Below are 21746 nucleotides of genomic sequence, written 5' to 3' on the forward strand. Positions count from 1 at the left end.
CACATTTCCTGAAACAACTGTGCTGAACTCGTGTGGTTAAGCTACTTCAGGAAACAGTAATCCTCCAAGAACTAACAGAAAATAATTATAGATACAGGTAGTACTATTATTCAGAAAATCACTGAAACAAGGCTATAATTCATTAGTTTTAACATCATACACACTTAAACCAGACAGTTCTTTTTACATAAATGACAAGTATTAATACTAACAAAGTCATGCATCACTAAATGACGAAGAAACGTTCTGAGAAAGGCATCGTTACGTGATTTTTGTCATGATGCAAACATCAGTGTACTTCCACAAACTGAGATGGTATAGCCTACTACATAGCTAGGCTGTATGGTATAATGTGTATAGCCTACTGCTCCTAGGCTACAAACCTGTACCGCATGACACTGTACTGAATATTGTAGGCAACTGTAACATAGTGGTAAGTATTTGTGTATCTAAACATATCTAAACATGGAAAAGATGAAGGAAAACTATGGTAGAAAAGATAAAAGATGGTACAGCTGTATAAGGCACTTTCCACGAATGGGGCTTACGGAACTGGAAGTTGCTCTGGATGAGTCAGTGAGTGCTGAGTGAACGTGAAGGCCTAGGACATTATTGTACACTACTGTATACTCTATGAACACTGTACGCTTCTTCTTTCAATAATAAAGTAAGTTTAGCTTACTGTAACTTTTTTTAACAAAATTTTAAATTTTTTAACTTTTTGATTGTTTTGTAATAACCCTTAGCTTAAAACACTCACACATTGAATGGCTATAAAAAAAATTTTCTTTCTTTATATTCTCATTCTATAAGCTTTTTTCTATTTTTAAAATTTTTTATTTTTTTCTTTACTTTTTAAACTGTTTTGTTAAAAACTAAAGACACACACACATTAGCCTAGGCCTACACAGGGTCAGGATCATCAATATCACTGTCTTCCACCGCCATATCTTGCCCCACTGGAAGGTCTTCAGAGGCAACAACAAACATGGAGCCGTCATCTCCTAGGATAACAATGCCTGCTTCTGGAACGCCTCCTGAAGGACCTGCCTGAGGCTCTTCTTGAGAAGGTATCACTCTTTTCGGAAATATGTCCGTGGTGGTTTGCTTCTTTTTTTCATCACAGATGTGCTTTATAAGTAGACAATGCACCACAAATATTCCTCTCTATCAACAAAAACCTTTTCGTGTAGAAGTCCATGTTTTCAAACTTTTTAAGGAGCCTGTTGAGGTCTACAAGAGCTTCTACAAAATCCTTCACTGTGCATTTTCTTGGAGGTTCTTCTTTTTCTTCTGCAGTTTCCTTTTCCCTTGCCTCTTCTTCAGCTATGTGTTCTTGTTCCATTTCCAGCAACTCCTCATTAGTTAGTTCCTCAGGAACCACCTCTAGGAGCTTCACAATGTCATCTCATCCATACGCAAATCCAGGTTAAAGTTGTTTGCCATCTCAACCAGAGTCCTGTTGATTTTTTGTAACCTCATCTTTGACAAATCCTCTGAAGTCATGGACAAAACTCTTCAGTGTCTTCTTCCAGACGGACTACGTGATAAGAATTTTTCAGCTCCACTAGAATCTTATGGGACCACTGTCGTATATGTGGTCTGTCGTTGACTGAAATGTCATTATGCAGTAAATAACTGTATAAAAATTCCACTTTACAACTAACAGAAATCAAATGTCTCAATAAAAATTGCTGTGTTGTGGATCATTTAAGCTAGGGCTGTATAAAGCACAGCCTCAAGACTGGAACTGTTTGTTGTCAGTTTGCAATGAAATACTGAGCTTCAGCCAAAATGTAAATCAACAGACTCCTTTCTTCATCAAGTCTTGCTACAAAAGAAGAAATTGTCAGTTGAACCATGGAGTGTGCTTAGTTAGTACAGGCTTGACTTACAATGTGGTACAAGTGTCTTCTCTTGTTGTAGATGGTAAACAATTTGCAGCCCCGCCATTTGAGCAGCAACAGGTGTAAGCAACTATATACATGATAGTTTTTAAAGTATTATATATCATTTCTGCAAGAAAAGCAATAAATTTGAAAAGGTTCACTAAGTCATAATTACATACCCAATCAACAGTGCAGAAGTTAACAGCCTCAGCAAAATTAAAACCTTGATTAAAACCACTGTGGTAGGCTCTTGGAAATGTAATCACAAACTCCCCAGCACACTGATTTGTTCGGTAAACCTAAGGAGACAAAAATTGGAGATTTTTAGTGATGTTCTCACAAAAGACAATCTAGATATAGACTATCAGATGATTCTCCAGAAAGGGTAGCTTTCTGTCAATTAAAAGTGAGCCATGGGGCTGGAACTGTGGCCGAGTGGTTAAGTTTGTGCGCTCTGCTTCAGCGGCGCAGGGTTTCGCCGGTTCGGATCCTTGGGGCGGACATGGCACCACTCATCAAGCCATGGTGAGGAGGCGTCCCACATGCCACAACTAGAACGACCCACAACTAAAAAAAGAATACACAACTACGTACTGGGGGGCTTTGAGGAGAAAAAAGAAAAAGTAAATCTTTAAAAAAAAGGCGGGGGGCAGCCCAGTGGTGCAGTGGTTGGGTGCGCACGTTCTGTTTCGGCAGCCCAGGGTTCACCCATTTGGATCCTGGGTGCAGACATGGTACTGCTTAGCAAGCCATGCTGTGGTAGGCGTACCACATATAAAGTGGAGGAAGATGGGCACAGATGTTAGCTCAGGGCCAGTCTTCCTCAGCAAAAAGAGGAGGACTGGCAGCAGATGTTAGCTCAGGGCTAATCTCCCTCAAAAAAATAAATAAATAAGTGAGCCAGAAAAAAACAAAACAAACAAAAAACACGCAGACTATCACCTAGAAATACTCATTTCTGCCACAAGATGGAGTGGTGCCCCAAACTACCAGGGTTGATTAGTATCTGAACAGAAAATACGGTTTATACCACAAAAATGTGGCTACATCCAGGATCAGGACACAACTTTCTAAATGTAACTACAATTAAGAATGTCCTAATATTATTATACATTTCTTCTACCACCAATTAAAGAAATTTCACTATATTTCAACAATCTTATCCCATACAGAGCTCTTCTTGATTTGGGCCTAAAACTTACCTCCCATCAACAATTCTCCCCTTTTCCACCACCAGTTTTATTCAGAAACACCTATATTGCTCCAGGCACACAAATCCTCAGACTGAACACTTATTCTTATAGAGTAATAATATTAGGTGTCTTTTCAGTCTCTCTCTGTCCATCAGTGGTTCTCTAAAATGTAGTTCCCAGACCAACAGTATCAATAACAACTGGTGTTGGAACTTGAACTTGCTGGAAACGCAAATTCTCAAGACCAGCCACACCAACAGAACAAGAAACCCTGGGAGTAAGACTCAGCCGTGTGCACTCTAACATTCCCTTCAGGTTCTGATACAGGCCCAAGTTTGAAGACCACTACCCACCACATGAGCACAATCCCTTCTACCCGGACCACCTCCTCCCTCCTCTCAACTCTCTGCCAAACATACTCCTCATCAGAGCTCCCAAGTCCTAGTTTAAATGTCATTATGAGCCCTGATTCTTCATAGAGTTAATGGGTCAGTCTGTTAACTGACACCACTGTCAAACCACGCTACCCTTCCATTGTCTGTATAAACATTATTTGTCTTTTCCATTAAATTGTGAGTCCCTGAATGCAAAAGTTCATTCATCTATCTCTGTAGGTCCAGAATCTAGCCCCACATGGTTTGCTGAATTATTAAAGAACCACAGCCAGAGGTCTCATTTAGGGCAAGCTACCTACAACAAATCGAAAAGATCAATCAATTTGGGGGTGGTATCAATGTGGAAAACACCAACAATGAAGAGATGGTGTTATTTTAGTAGTTACTGGTCATTATTTTCTAAGCTATGGCCCATGAATAATTATGATCCCTCAAAGAAAAGTCTTTCCATCTGCCCCCACTTACTAGCCTATGGACCCAAAAGCATAAAATTTAGGTCACAGCAAGATTAAGAGTTCACTTTAGCACTGTAAATGTATCACTTATATTTGATTTAGCTAATTCAATTAAGATAGGCTCTTCAACTTCATACATCTCAATCTGGCCTCCCAAAATATCTTCAGACTATTTAACAAAAGGAAGCCAGTATACAAATAAGTGTCCCTTTGTATAGCAACCTCAGAGGACATATCACCAATAACAGCTATCAGTCTAGAGTGGGAACCCTGAAACCCAAGCTCAAGATCTTGAAAAAATTCTCTTAAAATTAGCTTAATTAGGGACGGGGGTGTAACATAACCAAGATCTACCAAGCATGTCATTTCAGTTGATCATTCAAAATTAAGATCATGTAGCTTCCATAAATTATTTTTTAAAGTAGGGACAGAGCATGAAGGACTCTGCCACTAGATTTAGACCTAATTAAAACAGAACCTAGCCATGTTCACAATAAACTAATTTATAGTACAAATAACATTTACTTTTTAAGGTTTTTGTTTTGTTGCACTGAAGGACTCAGGTTATAAACAAAAATTATAGTTTAGAAAGCATTAGTAGTGATGGCTGTACAACTTGTGAATATACTAAAAACAAGTGAACTGGATACACAAAAAAAGAAAACAAAGCATTGCACTTACGTGCAAAGTAAAGCTGCTCAGCAATCTAGTTATTAGCTGCAACAAATTAGTTTTTATGGTGTCTGAGATCCAGTGCCACTGGCTTAATGCAATACTGGATCAAATTATACCAAACAGCTGTTTCTACTATCAAGTTATGCTACGGAAAAGACATAAGCAAATCAAGTTCATAAAAAAATGAATAACAGGGAAAAGAAAAAGTGATGAATGAGTGGCAGAAGGATTGACCCAGAACATACAGGCACTTGATGAGTCATCAGGGTATTGGGGTTCATGATGGTCACAAGCTGATGGAGGAGATCTGGCTGGGACACAAAGAGCTCTGGAGCGAGTTTCTTCATTACATTTTCTAGCTGCTCGGCAGCATACCCTGGGACCCCATACCAGGTTTTTGGCTCACCCCTGGAAATAGATTGTAAAAATAAATCAATTTCAAAAAAAAAAAAAAAAAAAACATAAACATGAAATTTCAGTAGCTTCTTCAAATCGCTCACTTAGTCACACACACACACACACACTCTCTCTCTCTCAATCTGCAATACCAACACAAACAAAATGGTTAACCAGTTCATATTTTTCAGACTCTGCTTTGTAAAACTATGCTACAAAGGAATGTTCAAACTAAAGAAGTATCATTAGAAATGTGATCTGAACATATGTAATGCATTTTCCCCCTTCAAGCATATAAAGTTTAAAACATGAGACTTTCCATCTGAGGTCCCTCAAGATTCTCCCTCCCATTTTCATCTGACCCTTTAGAAAATACAGATTTTCCAGAATTTCTAACAACATAAGGTATCACGTTAGCTACAAGATATGTGGTTACCACAATTTCTTACAGCAATTGACAAGGGATGGCAACTCTCCATCTTCCTTTTCCCTTGTCCATTCTGACAGGGGAGGTTGAATCAAACACTAATAAGGCAATTAGCATTTCTAAAGAGCTCTTATTCTTCAAAGCACTTTAAACTGCCAACCAATTAATCTGTGACATCCCTGTGAGATATGGTAAATACAGTCTTCATTTTACAGCTGGGAGCAATTGCCTAGGGGGGGAGCAGAAGTGATGCTCTGCGTGTATGTGCCCATTCCCTCTTTATTGTGGTACAGCTTCAAATTCCTCTTGTGGGGATTTCAGTGAGTTGCAGATCTCCAAATGTTTTTGTACTTAGAAAAGCAAGGGAAATGGAGGGACAACACACAGAGACCTGAAAAGAGGAAAAGGCTTTGGTCGAAGAGTTTAAAAAGTCCAAATACCTGTCCCCTCTTTCCCCCTACCGCCGCCCTTCACACACACACAAGGACAAGGCCACTCAACTTTGTGTTGCGATGTGAGGATTCAGCATACAAAGCAAAAGTTGGCGGTCCCAGGGACGGGCACCTACACTCCTCTCCTAAGGGCTATTTGGGCCACCACAGCCACCGAATGAGATTTTCCACGGTGACGGTAATGCTCATGTTTTTTAATCTTTCTGTGAGTAAAGACTTCTTTGACAATAGGATAAAAGCTGTCAGAAACGTTATACTTGAAAAATAGCGTGTGCGCCATTTCGAGGGATTCATGTGTTCCCTAGGAAACCTTAAGAACCACTGTCTTAATTTGGTAGGATGCCTGCTCAACAGTAGTGAAAAATCTTTAAGAAAAAGAACAGCTCAGTACTCTTCTGACACAGTCAGGAGACGTATCACAGGTAAGACATATCTGAGATGAAAAAGAAAGTTTCCCGACCCAATTTACATACTATTCACAGGTTATTTGGAATTTCTCACCAGTGCAGGTAGTTAATTGAATAGCTCCAGTGGTCTTCAATATGCCAGCAGAATGAAGAAAAGCACATTCCTACATATAACCAAGGAAGTTTCATGCCACATATATCAGCAGTAATATGGGCAAGGACAGACTGCTCCATCACAGGCATATTGTTCAAATTCCAACCACTATCAAGATATTCCTAAAAGGAGACAAGCATAAAGGTATAGCTATATCATGCTAACATTTTAGAACTGTGACTGTTTCAAAAACTTGGCTGAAAATAGTATCCTCCAAAATACAAAGGCTGAGGCGGGAGAGAGGGAGGAGAGGCCACTAGGCTGACTTCTTGGATGTCCACATATTAGTTTTGCCCAGCCTTGAGCTTTATAGAAATGGACTCAGCATATACTTTTGTATCTGCCCTTTTCGTTTTGTTTCGTTCTTTGGTGGGGGGCCTCTAAAGCAGTATACACAGTATGAATCCATTTATATAAAGTTCAAAAATAGGCAAACTAATCTACGGTGTTACAAGTCAGGATAGTGGCTGTTCTGAGATAGGGAAGGTAGCGAAGGAGAGAGAACAAAAGGGAAGCTTCTGGGGTACTGGTAAAGTTCTATTTCTTGTACTAGTGCTGGTTACATGGGTGTAGTGTTCAGTTTGTGAAAATTCATCAAGCTGTACACATACGATTCTGTACTTTTCTGCGTGTGTTTTACATTTCAAAAATGTTTACCAAAAAGATCTGACTTCCTACTAGGATAGGAATAAAAACCTCCCTAGGAGCTTGCTAGTGTGGAAAATAATAAACTCATAACCACTAAAGTGCAAAGATGACTAGGTCTGGTCCCAATCCCTCGGATTTTCTTTAGAAGAAACCAAAATTTTAGAATCTGAAGGCAAACGGAGGCACATAATTTTCCCATATCACCACAACTTAGTGGCATAGTTGTGACTAGAATTCTTCTGTGGGCTCTTTCTACTTTTCTTCAAGTTGTTAAAAACCTGGTAATTAAGGACTGGCTGAAAGTAATCATAAATTACTTTAACTCAACCAAATAGAATTTCAACTAGTAACTCGAGTTCCAAGCTATATTTATTTTTTGCAGAAAGGCTGCTATTAATCCATATTATGCCCTTTAGATCAAGAATATGTTGAATTATCAGCTTTAAATGCAGGTCTCTACCTCAATATATAAGCATCTCACAGCAAGAGCCTACCTCCTCCTCAGGTGAAAGTTTGATTTTCCCGTCACGGACAGGGAAGCCACTGCCAAATTCCTTTGAGGCAATATCAGCTCCATATTCCACTGTGACATCCTCTTCAATAGTGCTTACCAGTCGCCAAAATTCCTTCTCGACCAGTTCTGTGGGAACCATCTGGAAACAAAACAATGAGGAAGAGGAAAAAAGGAATTTTCTCAGACATTCACAAACTGCCTGTGAGCAATCCGTCTAGATAAGCTAAGTGACAGGAATCACAGGATAGCACCCTAAGGAAAAATTGTGCCCATGATGTTCCACAGTAGATCACAGACAGTCCAGATATGAAATTATTTTCCACAAGGAATTTTATAACTAAAAGAGCTAAGAATTGATTAAGAATTCAGGTTCCTCTATCACCAACCTGGCCACTACTGTAAAAGGGAGTCAAGGAAAAGCAAAATGCTCACACATAAAAACTGGGGATATTTTTTTGTTTCAAGGATGTGACACACAGCTTAGGTGACTACTCTACAGTAATAGTTAGCTGTGTTTGAATGATGCTTTACCCTTTGTGATACGTTCAAACACATTATCTGCATCCATCCTTTCATTCTTTTTGCTAAACTTGGCTGAGACTAATGTAGGCAACCATGATGAAAAAGACAGTGCAGAAAATGATCAAAAACAGCAATTACTTATAACAGCATGCACTAATAACATAAAGAGCCACCAGACTCATTGTCTAGGATCTGTTGTTAATGTGATGCAAATCCAGAGGCAGGTAATCCAAAAGCCTATCCATCAAAGTCCTCATCTTTTAAGTAAAATAAAAAGCCAATCACAGATAGAAGAGGTCTTCTGCGAGTCACCAGGACTGGTTAAGCAAACACACGGGGAAATAATATAATGCATGAGGGGTCAAAACAATGGAAAATTTGGGCCGGCCCAGTGGCGTGGTAGTTAGGTTCACATGCTCCACTTCAGCTGCCCTGGTTTGCAGGTTCAGAACCCAGGCGCGGACCTAATACCACTCGTCAAGCCACACTATGGCAGCATCCCACATAAAATAGAGGAAGATTGGCACAGATCTTAGCGCAGGGCAAATCTTCCCCAAGCAAAAAGCGGAGGATTGGCAACAGATATTAGCTCGGGGCCCATCTTCCTCACAAAAAAAAATAACTGAAAATTCAAATGGAGTATTACTTGAATTTATAAGCCCATTAAATAAGCAGTTTGTTTGGGTTTTTTGCTGAGGAAGATTCATCCTGAGCTAACATCTGTTGCCAATCTTCCTCTCTCTGCTTGAGGAAGATTCATCCCCAATCTTCCTCTATTTTGTATACGGGTCGCTGCCAAAGCAGAGCACGCCAAACTTAACCACTAAGCCATCAGGTGAGCCCCCCAATAAGCAAACACTTTAAGTAACTTTACAGCTAATATTAGTGATATTAAGGAAAAACATGTTCACCCATACATTGCTGGGGTCCCATAAATGATACAGCTATTATCTATTATTAACTATTTCTGGGGAAAGAATGGACACACACTCTCATCTGATCTCAGTATTCATCCCAAGAAAAGAATCCAACTAAAAAGATCTACATGCATCAAGTGTTTGCTATAGCACTTTGTTAGCAGTGAGAAAAAACACAGCTTATGTATCCAGAATTACAGCAGAAAACCATTTAATTTTGATGTACTCATCTGATGGAATATTAAATGCTGAATGAAACATGCTTATACTTCTAAGCGAATAAAGGAGAATGTAAAATGAACTCATCCAAAAGTTTACAATACTAACTTATGATAACATGACAATATATAAACATGTTCCCAATTCATAGCACACTGATTGGCACATAGTTTGAGCTGAAAGGATTACTGGTGATTTTCTTTATTGGTATTGTTACTGTTGCTGTACAATCTGTGTGGAAAAGCTTATCTTTACAGAAATGAATTGAAAAATTAGAATGCACTTTAAAGTACTGTGGAATTTTAACACCACTAAACAAATTAAAGGTTTCATTGTGCATGATAATGACTATTAGAGATAACCGCCAACTCAAATTTGTCTTCAGATACACCTTTCTCCAAAAGTTACTAAAATCCTAAATCAAAGCAGTACGTATGTACATACATGGACTGGCATGTTGAAGTAATCAGATTTGAACGCATCTGCCATTTCCCCAAAAGTACGGAGAGTATAGTCCCTGGCTGCTTGTTCAAAGCCAAATGCTTCTTGTGGCTTACTACATTCCTGGGGAGCAAAAAAAGAAAGAAAAGTAAAAAAGAGAAAAAACACTTTTTATTATATATATATTTGTTTATATTTCATTTATTTATATATGTGTGTATATATAGATTACTAAAATTACTTAGGTGGTGTAATTCCATTTAAAATGCCAAAACATTGACAATGGGTATCTATGGATTGTGAAATCCTATCTCTATCTTTTAAGTCATTCAGTGTTTAAGAATTTTTGCAAAGAGCATGAAGCGCTTTTTCAAACGAAAAATTTTTTTACCTATACTTAGCGCTGCCTCTTAGCGCTGCATAGCTGTGGAACTCAGTTCCAAGACCTCCTTCTTATTCAGCTTCAGCCTAGTTTTTTTCATGGGCCTCATTATTATGAATTAACAAATCTAAAACCCAAAGGCAAAAAAAAAATATTCTGAAGGGAATTTTCTAAAGCTATTTCTGCCATTAATTCTTACCTGAGCCAAACACTTAGGACACCTCCAGTCTCCCTTGGGAACATCATGGAGTGGTGGGATCAAGCAAAAGGTATGGTAACTGTCATCACACCCATCACACAAGAGAAGCCGGTCCTCATCGTTGCCACTGCCACATAAAAGGCAGACATACAGGTCCACCTGTAGCAAAGAAAATGGGTACAAAACAAAGGGACATGAGCTACTATTTGATTTTGTGAAATTCTAAGAATGAAATGGATCTGAGGCATAATCTAGTCTCTCCACCCTGCTTCAAATGGAAAAATGCTTCACCCTCTATAAGGAATATTTTAAAGATTTTATTTTTTTCCTTTTTCTCCCCAAAGCCCCCCGGTACATAGTTGTGTATTTTTAGTTGTGGGTCCTTCTAGTTGTGACATGTGGGACATCGCCTCAGCGTGGCCTGACGAGCGGTGCCACGTCTGCACCCAGGATCCGAACCAGCGAAACCCTGGGCCGCCGAAGTGGAGCACGTGAACTTAACGATTCAGCCATGGGGCCGGCCCCAATATAAGGAATATTTTAAATAAAAATGCTTCACCTTCTGTAAGAGATATTTCATAATACCTAATGCATTCCCAGCTCTGAAGTGTGATCTCCAAGCTTTCTCAATTGTGTGTTTTAATTAAAGTTTGGTACTTAAATATCCAGCTTTCAGTAGATTAGAAAGATAGTCTTCTAGAAGAATAAGACGTTAGATAATAAATTATCAGCCTAACCAAAACCAGAATTTATAAAGAACTTCAATTTGGCTATGTTTAAAAGGAAAGAAAGGGGCCGGCCCCATGGCCGAGTGGTTAAGTTCGCACGCTCTGCTGCGGCGGCCCAGGGTTTCGCCGGTTGGGATCCTGGGCGAGCACATGGCACTGCTCATCAGGTCACGGTGAGGCGGTATCCCACATGCCACAACTAGAAGGACCCACAACTAAAAAATATACAACTCTGTACTGGGGGTATTTGAGGGAGAAGCAGCAGAAAAGAAAAGAAAAAAAAAGATTGGCAACCGTTGTTAGCTCAGGTGCCAATCTTAAAAAGAAAAAGGCAAGAAAAACTGTTTTAAGTTAATTAACCACATTAAATTACCATTTTATAGTCTAATTAAAGAGTCATGGTTAAGAAGTTCCCCAAATACACAGTGATTAAAATAGTCATTACCTGTTGTGGGTTGAATTGTGTTCCCCCAAAATTCCTATCTTGAGTCATAAGCCCTAGTACCTCAGAATGCGACTGTATTTGGAAAAAGGGTCTTTAAATAGATAATTAATTAAAATAACATGAGGTCTTTAGGGTGTGCCCTAAACCAATAAGACTAATGTTCTCATAAGAGGAAGAGCTTAGGACACAGATACAGACAGAGGTAGGCCATGTGAAGACATAGGGAGAAACCATCTACAAGCCAAGGAGAGAGGGACTCAGGAAAAAACACTATGGACACCTTGATCTCAGAATTCTAGCCTCCAGAACTGTGGGAAGATAAATTTCTGTTCAAGCCATTCAGTCTGTGGTACTTTGTTGTGGCAGCCCTAGCAAACCAATACATTACCCAATAATAGAAAGCTAAGGGAATCTCACTTTGTCATAGTCTTTTTATTGTAGTAAACAAAAACCTGGGCTCTGTCAGCTTTTGATAATACTTTTTTTGGGTCGTGGAGGGAATGGGAAATGGTATTTATGAAGAGAAGATTTAATTGGAATAATTTCAAATTCCAAGATAAAAAGCACTCTTATCAAGCTACTCATTGGGCTCTCAGAGAGGGCAAAGAAGAAAAGCAACTGGATCCTCTCTAATGCTCTCAAGCTTGACTTTAAGTTTCCATCTGAATAAACGGCTGCCCAGTCCTCCACACTCTGCTGGGTCCTCGCCTCGAGGCCCCACTCCTTCTTTTTCCTTTTCTTTTCCTTCCTTGTGGGAAAGCTGGAAAGCATCAACTTAAATTCTGATCTAGCCTTCAGCTCATCCGGAGGGGCCAGTGCTTTATGAAAACTCTGTATACGATCCAGGTCACCATCATTTGGTGCTACACTGAATGTACTCAAGAAAAACAGCTGTCAATGCCCCTCAGATGTTACTTCTATCTTCATGACGCATTTGTGTATTTCCTCAATTATAAACTGATCCTATAACTTGACTAGACAAGGTCTTTTCACTATCAGACACTAAGTTAGCAGTCCTAAGAAAGGAACAAAAGTATAAACTGGGGGAGGCGGAGGAAGGGGCGCGGGGGTTAGTTTCCAACTCACAGCATTGGTAGTTTTTTTAGATCGACTCTTGGGTTTTTCCTTTTCACTTTCTACAATATACTCTTTCTTCTCAATGGGTTCTTGCTTGATGTTGCTTTTCATTTCTTTCTCTGTAAGAAGCAATCCACATTAGCTCTTTCTGTACTCAGCTTTTCTCAGCTTCCTCCCTCCCAAGGTACACACTGGACACAAACCACTTTGTGTTTCATTTTAGCAGCAGCAGCACCCAATGTTATCACTATGTTCAAGGGCTCAGTGCTGATTACTTCATGATAAAATGCAAACTCTCACATCATCTAGACTCCAAGATGTGGGTACTTCTGGAGATGCTGCTCAGGTTTCCATGCTTTTAAAATAGGTGCTGAAGACACAGTCTTCTTAAGACGACAACATACACTGATGAAAGCAAGTTTTTTTTCATTTTGACTGTGAGAGACTGACAACTCACCAACTGCTCCTCTTCCACATTACAGACTATCTGTCCCATGATCTACGATTATTTACCTCTCCAAGTTCCTGGTTCCAAAGACTGAGAATTTGGGCCAAAACGCTGGCTATCAATTAATGAACTGTCCTGTGGTACGGATCATGCTAAACGCTTTCCATACATTAATTAATCTTTGGCAACAAATCCATTTCAAAGGTAAGGAAACCGACATTAAAAGAAGTCAAGAAATATCTCTCAAGTCATACAACTAAATCTGAACCAGGATTCAGATTCAGATCTGTGTTTTTAAAAATCAGTCTACTTTCCACTACATTGTGCTGCCCTTCCACTAACTCACCAATCACCAAGAAGAGCCAATTTTAATAACTTCATTTGCATGTGCCTGCCTATATGGATATAGGATTTCTCTTAACAGAGTCCCAAACCAGTGACTGACATCAAGCAATAACCAAGCAAGCAATTATGAACTAAAATTCAGATTCAGAAAGTAAGTCTGCCTGTTGTGTCTGAAATAAACCTATCACACACTCAGTAAAAGGCATCTATGCTTTTCACAAATCACTTCTTTTCTATGAATGCTACTGAATCAAATTTCAAAGTAGCAACTAGTGACAGTTAAGAAACTAAATCACATTTCTAATAGTCATATAGTCATCTGTTTTCCTCTCCTACTGGTAACTCAACTATGAGAACAAGGACATTAATATATCACAATTTTATTTCTCAAGGCCCAACCCCTTGACTAGTATGTAACAGCTGCTCAAATGTTCTCTTAATTAATAAATGAATAATTATTTTTTATTACTTATTGTTTACTTCTTCCCTATTTGTGGATAAACTTTCTTACCATTTTCACATTTTGGAGTAGGACAACCCATTCGACGTCTCAGGTTATGAGTTCTGGCTTCTGTTGTCTCTTCCAGCTCTATTTTAATATTCATGGCCTTTAAAAAAATTGTCATATACATGAATATTTCCTTTAAAAAGAAAGAAAACTTCTAAAATCCAATTTGAATCTCAAGGTGACTATAATCTTATAAATCATCTCTATTGATAAGCATTCAAAACATACTTCTCTCTCCCCTTACAGGAGAGAGCTCACTTAAAATTATTATTCAAGGAATGAATGAGAAATCTTAGAAGTTGCAAGGGTATTCTTCATTTCAATAGGTAAAAAAATAGGGAAAAGTCAAAGGATTAGGAACAAATTATGGAAGTGTTACTACTCAAACTGGGAAAAGCTTTTATTCTCCTTCTAGAAGCTTCTCAGTTCTCATCTATACATCTTAGACTTTATTCAGTCATCACTAAGCCAAATCATAAAGTTATATACATATCATAATTTCATTAGCCTGTAAGAGTTTGCTGGCTTCTTCCAAAGTCTGCCAGCACTGATGAAAAACTCAGCTTCCACAATTATTTTCTATCGATTCTTTTAGTAAAGCGTTATTACAAACTACTCTTCTAACAATACTAAATTGTTAAGGATTCCCTTATCATTGAGGGCATCTAAAGCCAGTCTCAGTTTCCATTGTTTCTTGAAGTGCTAATACTTACTAGTAAAGCAAAACAAGTTTTGGAGTCTGTAACACTTCAGTATCTGTGGAACTTCATCATTTTTCCCTGCACATATATTCAAGATGTCCACTGCTAAAAGAATTTCTTTCGAGGAGACATCATCATGATTATACGTCATCAAGGCAAACCTAGGCATCCCCAGCATTAGGGCATGTCTTACACATTTAAAGATCAAACAAGAATTGTTTCTTAGACTAGTGAACTTGAAGCATGCTTATGGGGCTTCAAACAGCCGTATTTTTCCATTCTGAGGAAGCCTCAATTCAGAAAAATGGAGTCACTAGATTTTTTCATATTGCCAAATTCCCTAAGTGAAAGACAATTCCCTTATTTATGCATCTCCTCAGAAAATAAAATGGCTTATTTTTCTTCATCCTCACCAATAATTATTAAATAACGACAGATTGATTTAGAAACCCAATTAAGGCAATGAGACTTCCCAGCTCTAAATTGTCCCTAATATATTAATTCCTATATAGGAATTCCTAATTCCTAACATATGCCCATCAAGCAAGGCAGGAACCCAGAACCTTCGCATCTCTGAATAGGAACAAGGTAACTGGGAAAAGATTCTTCTCCCTTTCCCAGGGGACACCTGTCAGAGCAGAAAAATCTTAAAAAGAAAACTGTCCTTCGTATCAGTCTTTCACTCCATCCTGATCTTCCCTCAAGTTTGACCTTCATCTTATATATTCAGTGCCCCCACCAACATGCTGCCTGATTATTTTCTGTCTTAGAATAAATGTTTGCCATAGACTCCATACTCGTTTTTAGGAAGCCAGAGAAAAACAGGTTTCATTATCTTCTAACCTCTATATTTAAAAAATTATTCTTTTCTGCAAAAATCTCCTCAGTTTCATATCTCCTAGTCTTAATCCCCAATAAACACTGCTTAACTTCATGAGGGTAACAGGCAAACCAAACACCACCACAATGATGGCCTCTTCTTCCTAAGGCTCTGAATGGTAATAGTTAAGAAGCTGTCTGTCCAGACACCATAAACGTCTTCGATTCCTTATATTCCTTTGACAGCACAATTTGCCCAAGTGTAAAAGTTAGAATACACACAGCATCCCTCTGAGAGGTTAACAAGGTTCAAAGCTATGAAAAGTATACACGTAAGAGAAATCCAGTGTCAGACAGACATTAGTACTAGGGCTCGGGAATGCTGTCTGATCATCTCACCTCTGCTCTCATGCGTTTTGCTCGTCGGGCTGGGGGGCATGTTTCCGAAGGCTGCACAGACTGCCTCTGGGGAATATCGTGGGGTTTGTACTCCTTGTCCTTTGTGTCTGTGGTCAGGTTTGGCTTCTGCAGACACTAGAAATAAAATACAATTGTACTCATGAATTTCTCTCTTTTGTTAATCTTAGAGAATTTCACTGGATTTGTGCAAGGTATATTTTACAATTATTTACATAGATACATAACAGGTCAGCAATTTTTAAAATCTAAACTAACACAAAAATAAGTCTGTGGGGCTCGCCCCATGGCCGAGTGGTCAAGTTCGCGCGCTCCACTGCAGGCGGCCCAGTGTTTCGTTGGTTCAAAGCTAATAGTGCGGACATGGCACTGCTCGTCAAACCACGCTGAGGCACCCACAACGAAGAATATGCAACTATGTACCGGGGGGCTTTGGGGAGAAAAAGAAAAAAAATAAAATCTTAAAAAAAAAAAAGTCTGCAGTTACCAATCTATCACACCCACACTAGCTTAAAAAATACTTTCAGCAGGTGAATGGTGCTGCTTAAATTTATTTAATTGTTGATGTCATCAGATTACAATAGGCCACAGCAGGCTCCAGGAACGCCCAAGGAGCAGCTGCAATTCTCCCCTGCTTGAAACTGTCAATTAATTGAAGACTCAATCTGTTAGGAAGGCCCTTTATAAGTTCCCCAAATAACCTTCCATATTAAACATATCTCATTTTTTAAAAAGTGTTTAGAAGTAATAAAATAGGGAATCTAATAGGTTTTCTAAATTTGACAATCCTATAGTTTTAAACCTAACTAACAATGTTCTGTTATCCAAAGATATCATCTGAGTTGAGAAAAAAAGTCATTCGACTATTCTCCCTTATTAGTTCGACATATTCTCCCACTTACTTCAACATATTCCCACAAAGTCTAACTCAGAAGGCCAAAGCTAATAGGTAGCCCACAGCAATAACTTTGGTGCTGATCAGACAAGAGTCTCTTCTTGCTTTGATTTTTCTTTTTAGTTTGATTCTAAGCTGGCTGAAAGAGGGTATCTAATGCTAATATACCAAAACAGAGTGACAACAAAATATCAGCACTGAATCCAATAGGAACTTCAAGTAAGTACTACCCCTTCAGAAGAGGACATACATACATCACAAGAAGCATCTTTAAAAGCAGGTTCCAAAATGTAATACTCAGGGTATATTATATCGTCTATACTTGGAATAAGATACATTGAAATAACAACCTTCCAGAACTCTTGGCTCTTTGGGCACCATTACTACCAGACAGTCTCACTAACAAGACTGGCTCCTTCCTCATAACATTTAAAGAAAGAATCCAGAAAATGGGGGCAGGATAAAAGAAAATATAGAACAACCACCTAACAAAATCTACTTCTAACATTTAAGAAATACGATATACTATAAAGATACTTCATAAGTAATGAATTTACCACTGGTACAACAACTTACAAATATTAAATATTCTGCTCATTCTAATTAAACCTATACATCGATATGATCTGGAAATGTTAACTTAATTAGTAAGGGATATCACTCTCCATTCTGTAAATAAGTCCTCCATTGAACATTTAGAGTATGTTGAATGAAATCATGCAGATGGGAATAAAACCTGTCCATCATCTAAATTAACTTCTTTTAATGTATTATATGAACTTTCTGTTTGAGACCTAACAGTATGTGTGACTGTGGAGACATAAATTGAGCTGAATGACAAATTTTATTAAGTGGATCATCAGAAATGCAGATATTATATATGTGGTCCCTATCTCCGACTAGTCTAAATGTTTCCATAATCTATGGTCTGCTTGGTTCTATAAGGATGTTAGAGGCTTAAGGTAAAATCAAGCTCAGAAGCTTTTCAGAATACATATGAAGAGCTTTATTATTTTTTTCCAAACCTCAGTTCAAAACACATACCTGAGGTGTTTGTTTTATATCTAATGCTATCAGGTACAGATTCATTAATTTTAACCTTTGAGAAACCGGGTTGCTTTCAAGTTTTGGCAATTACGAATAATAAAGCTGCTTTTTTTTAATAAAGCTGCACATCCATGTGCAGGCTTTTGTGTGGACGTAAGTTTTCAACTCCCCTGGGTAAACACCAAGGAATATGATTGCTGGATTGTATGGCAAGGTAAGAGTATGTTTAATTTTCTAAGAAAGCACCAAACTGTCTCCCAAAGTGGCTGTACCATTTTGGTTCCCACCAACAATGAAAGAGTTCCTGTTGCTCCACATCCTTGCCAGCATTTGGTTTTGTTAGTGTTCTGAATTTTGGCCATTCTAGTAGGTGTGTAGTGGTATCTCATTGCTGTTTCCCATTCTTGTTTAAAACATATGTATTCCAATTCTCATTTCCTGTAAAAATTATTTTCAAAACTAAACAGGCATAAAAATTTACATACAAAAGAACGCCCATCATAGTATTAAAATTTTTAAAAAAAATGGAGCCAACCTAAAAATCAAAAGTCAAGGAGAAATCAAGGTCTGGCAATAAAAATGGAATGCCACAGAGTCATTAAAAACTCTATCTTCAAAAATATTAAATGACATAGCAAATGCTCATGATATGTTAAGTAGGAAAAAAGCAAGCTACAATACTGCATATGAAGAAGACACTCCCAATTTGCGTACATATGCATAAAGACAACCTTGGAAAAAAAAAAAAAACAGGTAAGAGGATTAAGAGTGATTTTATTTTCATCATGCTTTCCTTTGTTAGTTTGTGGGGTTTTGTGTTTTTTGAGGAAGATTAGCCCTGAACTAACATGTGCTGTCACTCCTCCTCTCTTGCTGAGGAAGACTGGCCCTGAGCTAACATCCATGCCCATCTTCTCTACTTTACATGTGGGACACCCACCACAGCACGGTCTGCCAAGCAGTGCCATGTCTGCACCCAGGATCCGAACTGGTGAACCCTCGGCTGTCGAAGTGGAACCTGTGCCCCTGACCACTGTGCCACCGGGCTTGGCCCCATGGGGGTTTTTTTTTTGGTGAGGAAGATTGGCCCTGAGGTAGTATCTGTTGCCAATCTTCCTCTTTTTTTTTTCTTTTTTTTTTTTTTTTTTTTTTTTAAAGATTTTATTTTTTCCTTTTTCTCCCCAAAGCCCCCCGGTACATAGTTGTGTATTCTTCGTTGTGGGTTCTTCTAGTTGTGGCATGTGGGACGCTGCCTCAGCGTGGTCTGATGAGCAGTGCCATGTCCGTGCCCAGGATTCGAACTAACGAAACACTGGGCCGCCTGCAGCGGAGCGCGCGAACTTAACCACTCGGCCACGGGGCCAGCCCCTGCCAATCTTCCTCTTTTTGCTTGAGGAAGATCTTTGCTGAGCTAACATCTGTGCCCATCTTCCTCGATTCTGTATGTGGGACACCACCACAGCATGACTTAACGAGTGGTGTGTAGGTCCATGCTGGGATCCGAACCCACGAACCTGGGCCCCCAAAGCAGAGAGCAGAACTTCACCACCACGCCACAGGCTTGCCCCTTTCCTTTGTTTTGAAACTTTTTACAGTGAATAGATATCAGTGCCTAGAACATGCTTGGCACATAGGAGGCCCCTCAACAGATATTTATCTGTGCTGTGGATGTAATGCTTGTAAAGGGTATCTTTAAATACCTGTTCTTTTCAGACTCCGTATAAATGTTTACATGTTTTTCAACTATGAAACTACACTGCCCCTCTGAAGATGGAGACGAGGTGTTTCTAAAATGTCGCAAGCCATAAAACAGGGAGATTCTCTCTTTCCCTTTATTCACTGTAACTCCCATACAGAGAAAAAAGGTCAATAAGGGGAAAATCTATTGTGGACAACTGGATCTCTTAGTCTGATTCTAAAACAGAGGCATAAAGGTTCCACATACAGCATTCTAAACAATTTCATCCACAGGCTCATTAAACAGTCACACAACATACATTAAAAAAAACCCAAAAAACAAAAAAAGAACCCCTCAACTTTCTGAATATTAGATTTGTTATATTTTTCTAGACTGAAAAGAAAACTCACCTGGAATCAAGAAGAAGAGAGGGAAGAAAAACACAATGCTACAAAAATCTTTAGGATTTAAGCATTACAGATGGTATGTCTATAATATCAAGACAGAGTTTTGATTAGCAGTTTACCCTCTGAAACTCTATCATCTTCCTACCCCTCTATAGCGCAGTGACAATTCTTAAAATTATAGGGCTCACTACTCTAAGAGTAACTAAAAAGGTGTAAATGAAGTATGACATTCTTCTTTCTACCAGGGCCCTGAAATAAGTGGGAGGTTTTTCTCATATTGTTTTACTTTAATTAGAACGAAAGTTTTTATCTGAACATTTTGGCAAGTACCATCTTTGTAAGGAAACAAACATGGCTACACAGAAACTATCAGAAAAGGGATCCCTCAATTTTCCAGCATTATTAAATCCCTCAACCTTTACCAATATCAACATTCCATCTGAAAATCTCCTTGGAGATCTCAGCTGGCAAAAGAGAACTAGAAGACAAGTATTTCACATCTTGTACCTTCATGTGACAACTAGTAAATGAATGCAAAAGCATAACCCATAAAAGTAGATAATAACCAACTCCTTGTTGTAAGGAAGAAACATCTATAGTGAAGTTGATATAGATTTCAGCTTTTGACAGCAAAAAGGTTATTTCCTCTACAGTCTCATTCATTCTAAAAACAAACTTCTAAGTATGGCTGCTCTCAAAACAGAACAGCCAAAACATCAGAGGAAAAATTGACCAAAGTCTTCTAACCAATGTCCTTCACACATAATAAAGGCTTTTTCATTCCCCCTAAAACACAGTGTACCAATAAGCAGTGAAGTAAAACAGGTTAAGCCTGGCCCCAATACTCACTCTCAAACTGTCTCCAGACAGGAATAAGTTGTAGGGGTTGAGGATTCGCTCATAATGCCCTCTGATATGGGAACCGACAGCTTTGCCAGGAGCAAAACCCATCTTGGTGGCAATTTTGGTCCACTTTCTATCCTTGCAAACCACTGCAAATCCACCTTCTTCTGCAACTAACTGTTAAATAAAATGGCAAAAGAAATGAGACACACCTATGGGGAAATTACTTGTAAATCCATCGTGCCTAGGTATGTAACTCCAAGACCTAAATGTTCTTGGCTGTGGTAATCTTTTAAAAATACACTTTCCAAGTCAAAAGAAAATATACATGTACTATTACTTTTATGCTAGAAAATTAAAATTGCTTTCGGCAGCAAAAACATTTTTCTACTCCCCAAAAGCTACTTCTGAGTTCCCCAAAGCAGTCAAGATTTTCTGGAAGGAAGAACTAGATTAACAATTAAATCTCTAATAAAGAAAGCATCCTAGTACTTAGTCCAACTCAATGATCCTTAAAAATCTCCATGAGATAAGGAGTAGGCAGGATGGTGGTATGTTTGGTGGAAAGTATGCAGGCTTCAGATTGAAGTGAACCTTAAGTTAAGGTACTGAATTATGACACAGTCTTTTCAGCTTGGTCAATTTTCTCCCTGAGCCTCAACTGTCTTATCTGTAATAAAATAGAAAGGAGTATCTTACAAGACTACAAGACTTACAAGACTGAACAGAAAATTTCTTTTCACATATTTCAAACACTAAGTTTCTTCGTAAGGCAAAGAAGATCAAATTCATGCTATCAGAAAGATTATTAAATGAGAGAGATGGGCATTAGCCTTTACCTTATTAAGTTGAAATAAGTCCAAGATCTTCCTCTCCACATGTGGAATTTTCAGAGTACTACCCTGTAACTCCCAGTACTTTGCAATCTGGTCCAAGAAATTCAATTTTACACGAGTCTGAGCCTAAATGACAAAGAATTGAGTTTTAATCTTACCTAGCTTATTTTAAAGTTCTTGCCTATTACCTGTGCATGTGATATTTTCATTCTGAGAATAATTTAAGTGCAATGCCACTTCCCAATTCAAGAGAGAAGCTGCCAAAAA

At 38.5% G+C, this 21746-nt stretch overlaps 1 protein-coding gene across 7 annotated transcripts in view; it reads right to left on the reverse strand.

Moving 5' to 3' along the window:
* Positions 1 to 21746, reverse strand: part of KDM5B (lysine demethylase 5B) — a 78236-nt gene that overhangs the window by 24243 nt on the left and 32247 nt on the right. For all 7 annotated transcript variants that reach the window (XM_070602226.1, XM_070602227.1, XM_008526483.2 and 4 more), the window contains 11 exons: positions 21483 to 21605; positions 20650 to 20820; positions 15756 to 15890; positions 13840 to 13936; positions 12545 to 12654; positions 10286 to 10444; positions 9708 to 9827; positions 7586 to 7744; positions 6384 to 6565; positions 4853 to 5015; positions 2069 to 2188 (listed from right to left, as the gene is read on the reverse strand). In XM_070602226.1, the coding sequence (XP_070458327.1) occupies positions 2069 to 2188; positions 4853 to 5015; positions 6384 to 6565; positions 7586 to 7744; positions 9708 to 9827; positions 10286 to 10444; positions 12545 to 12654; positions 13840 to 13936; positions 15756 to 15890; positions 20650 to 20820; positions 21483 to 21605 (1539 nt within the window). The remainder of the gene's footprint in view (positions 1 to 2068; positions 2189 to 4852; positions 5016 to 6383; positions 6566 to 7585; positions 7745 to 9707; positions 9828 to 10285; positions 10445 to 12544; positions 12655 to 13839; positions 13937 to 15755; positions 15891 to 20649; positions 20821 to 21482; positions 21606 to 21746) is intronic.

The sequence above is a fragment of the Equus przewalskii genome, chromosome 31, assembly GCF_037783145.1.
Source record: "Equus przewalskii isolate Varuska chromosome 31, EquPr2, whole genome shotgun sequence".
In the NCBI taxonomy this organism is placed as follows: domain Eukaryota; kingdom Metazoa; phylum Chordata; class Mammalia; order Perissodactyla; family Equidae; genus Equus; species Equus przewalskii.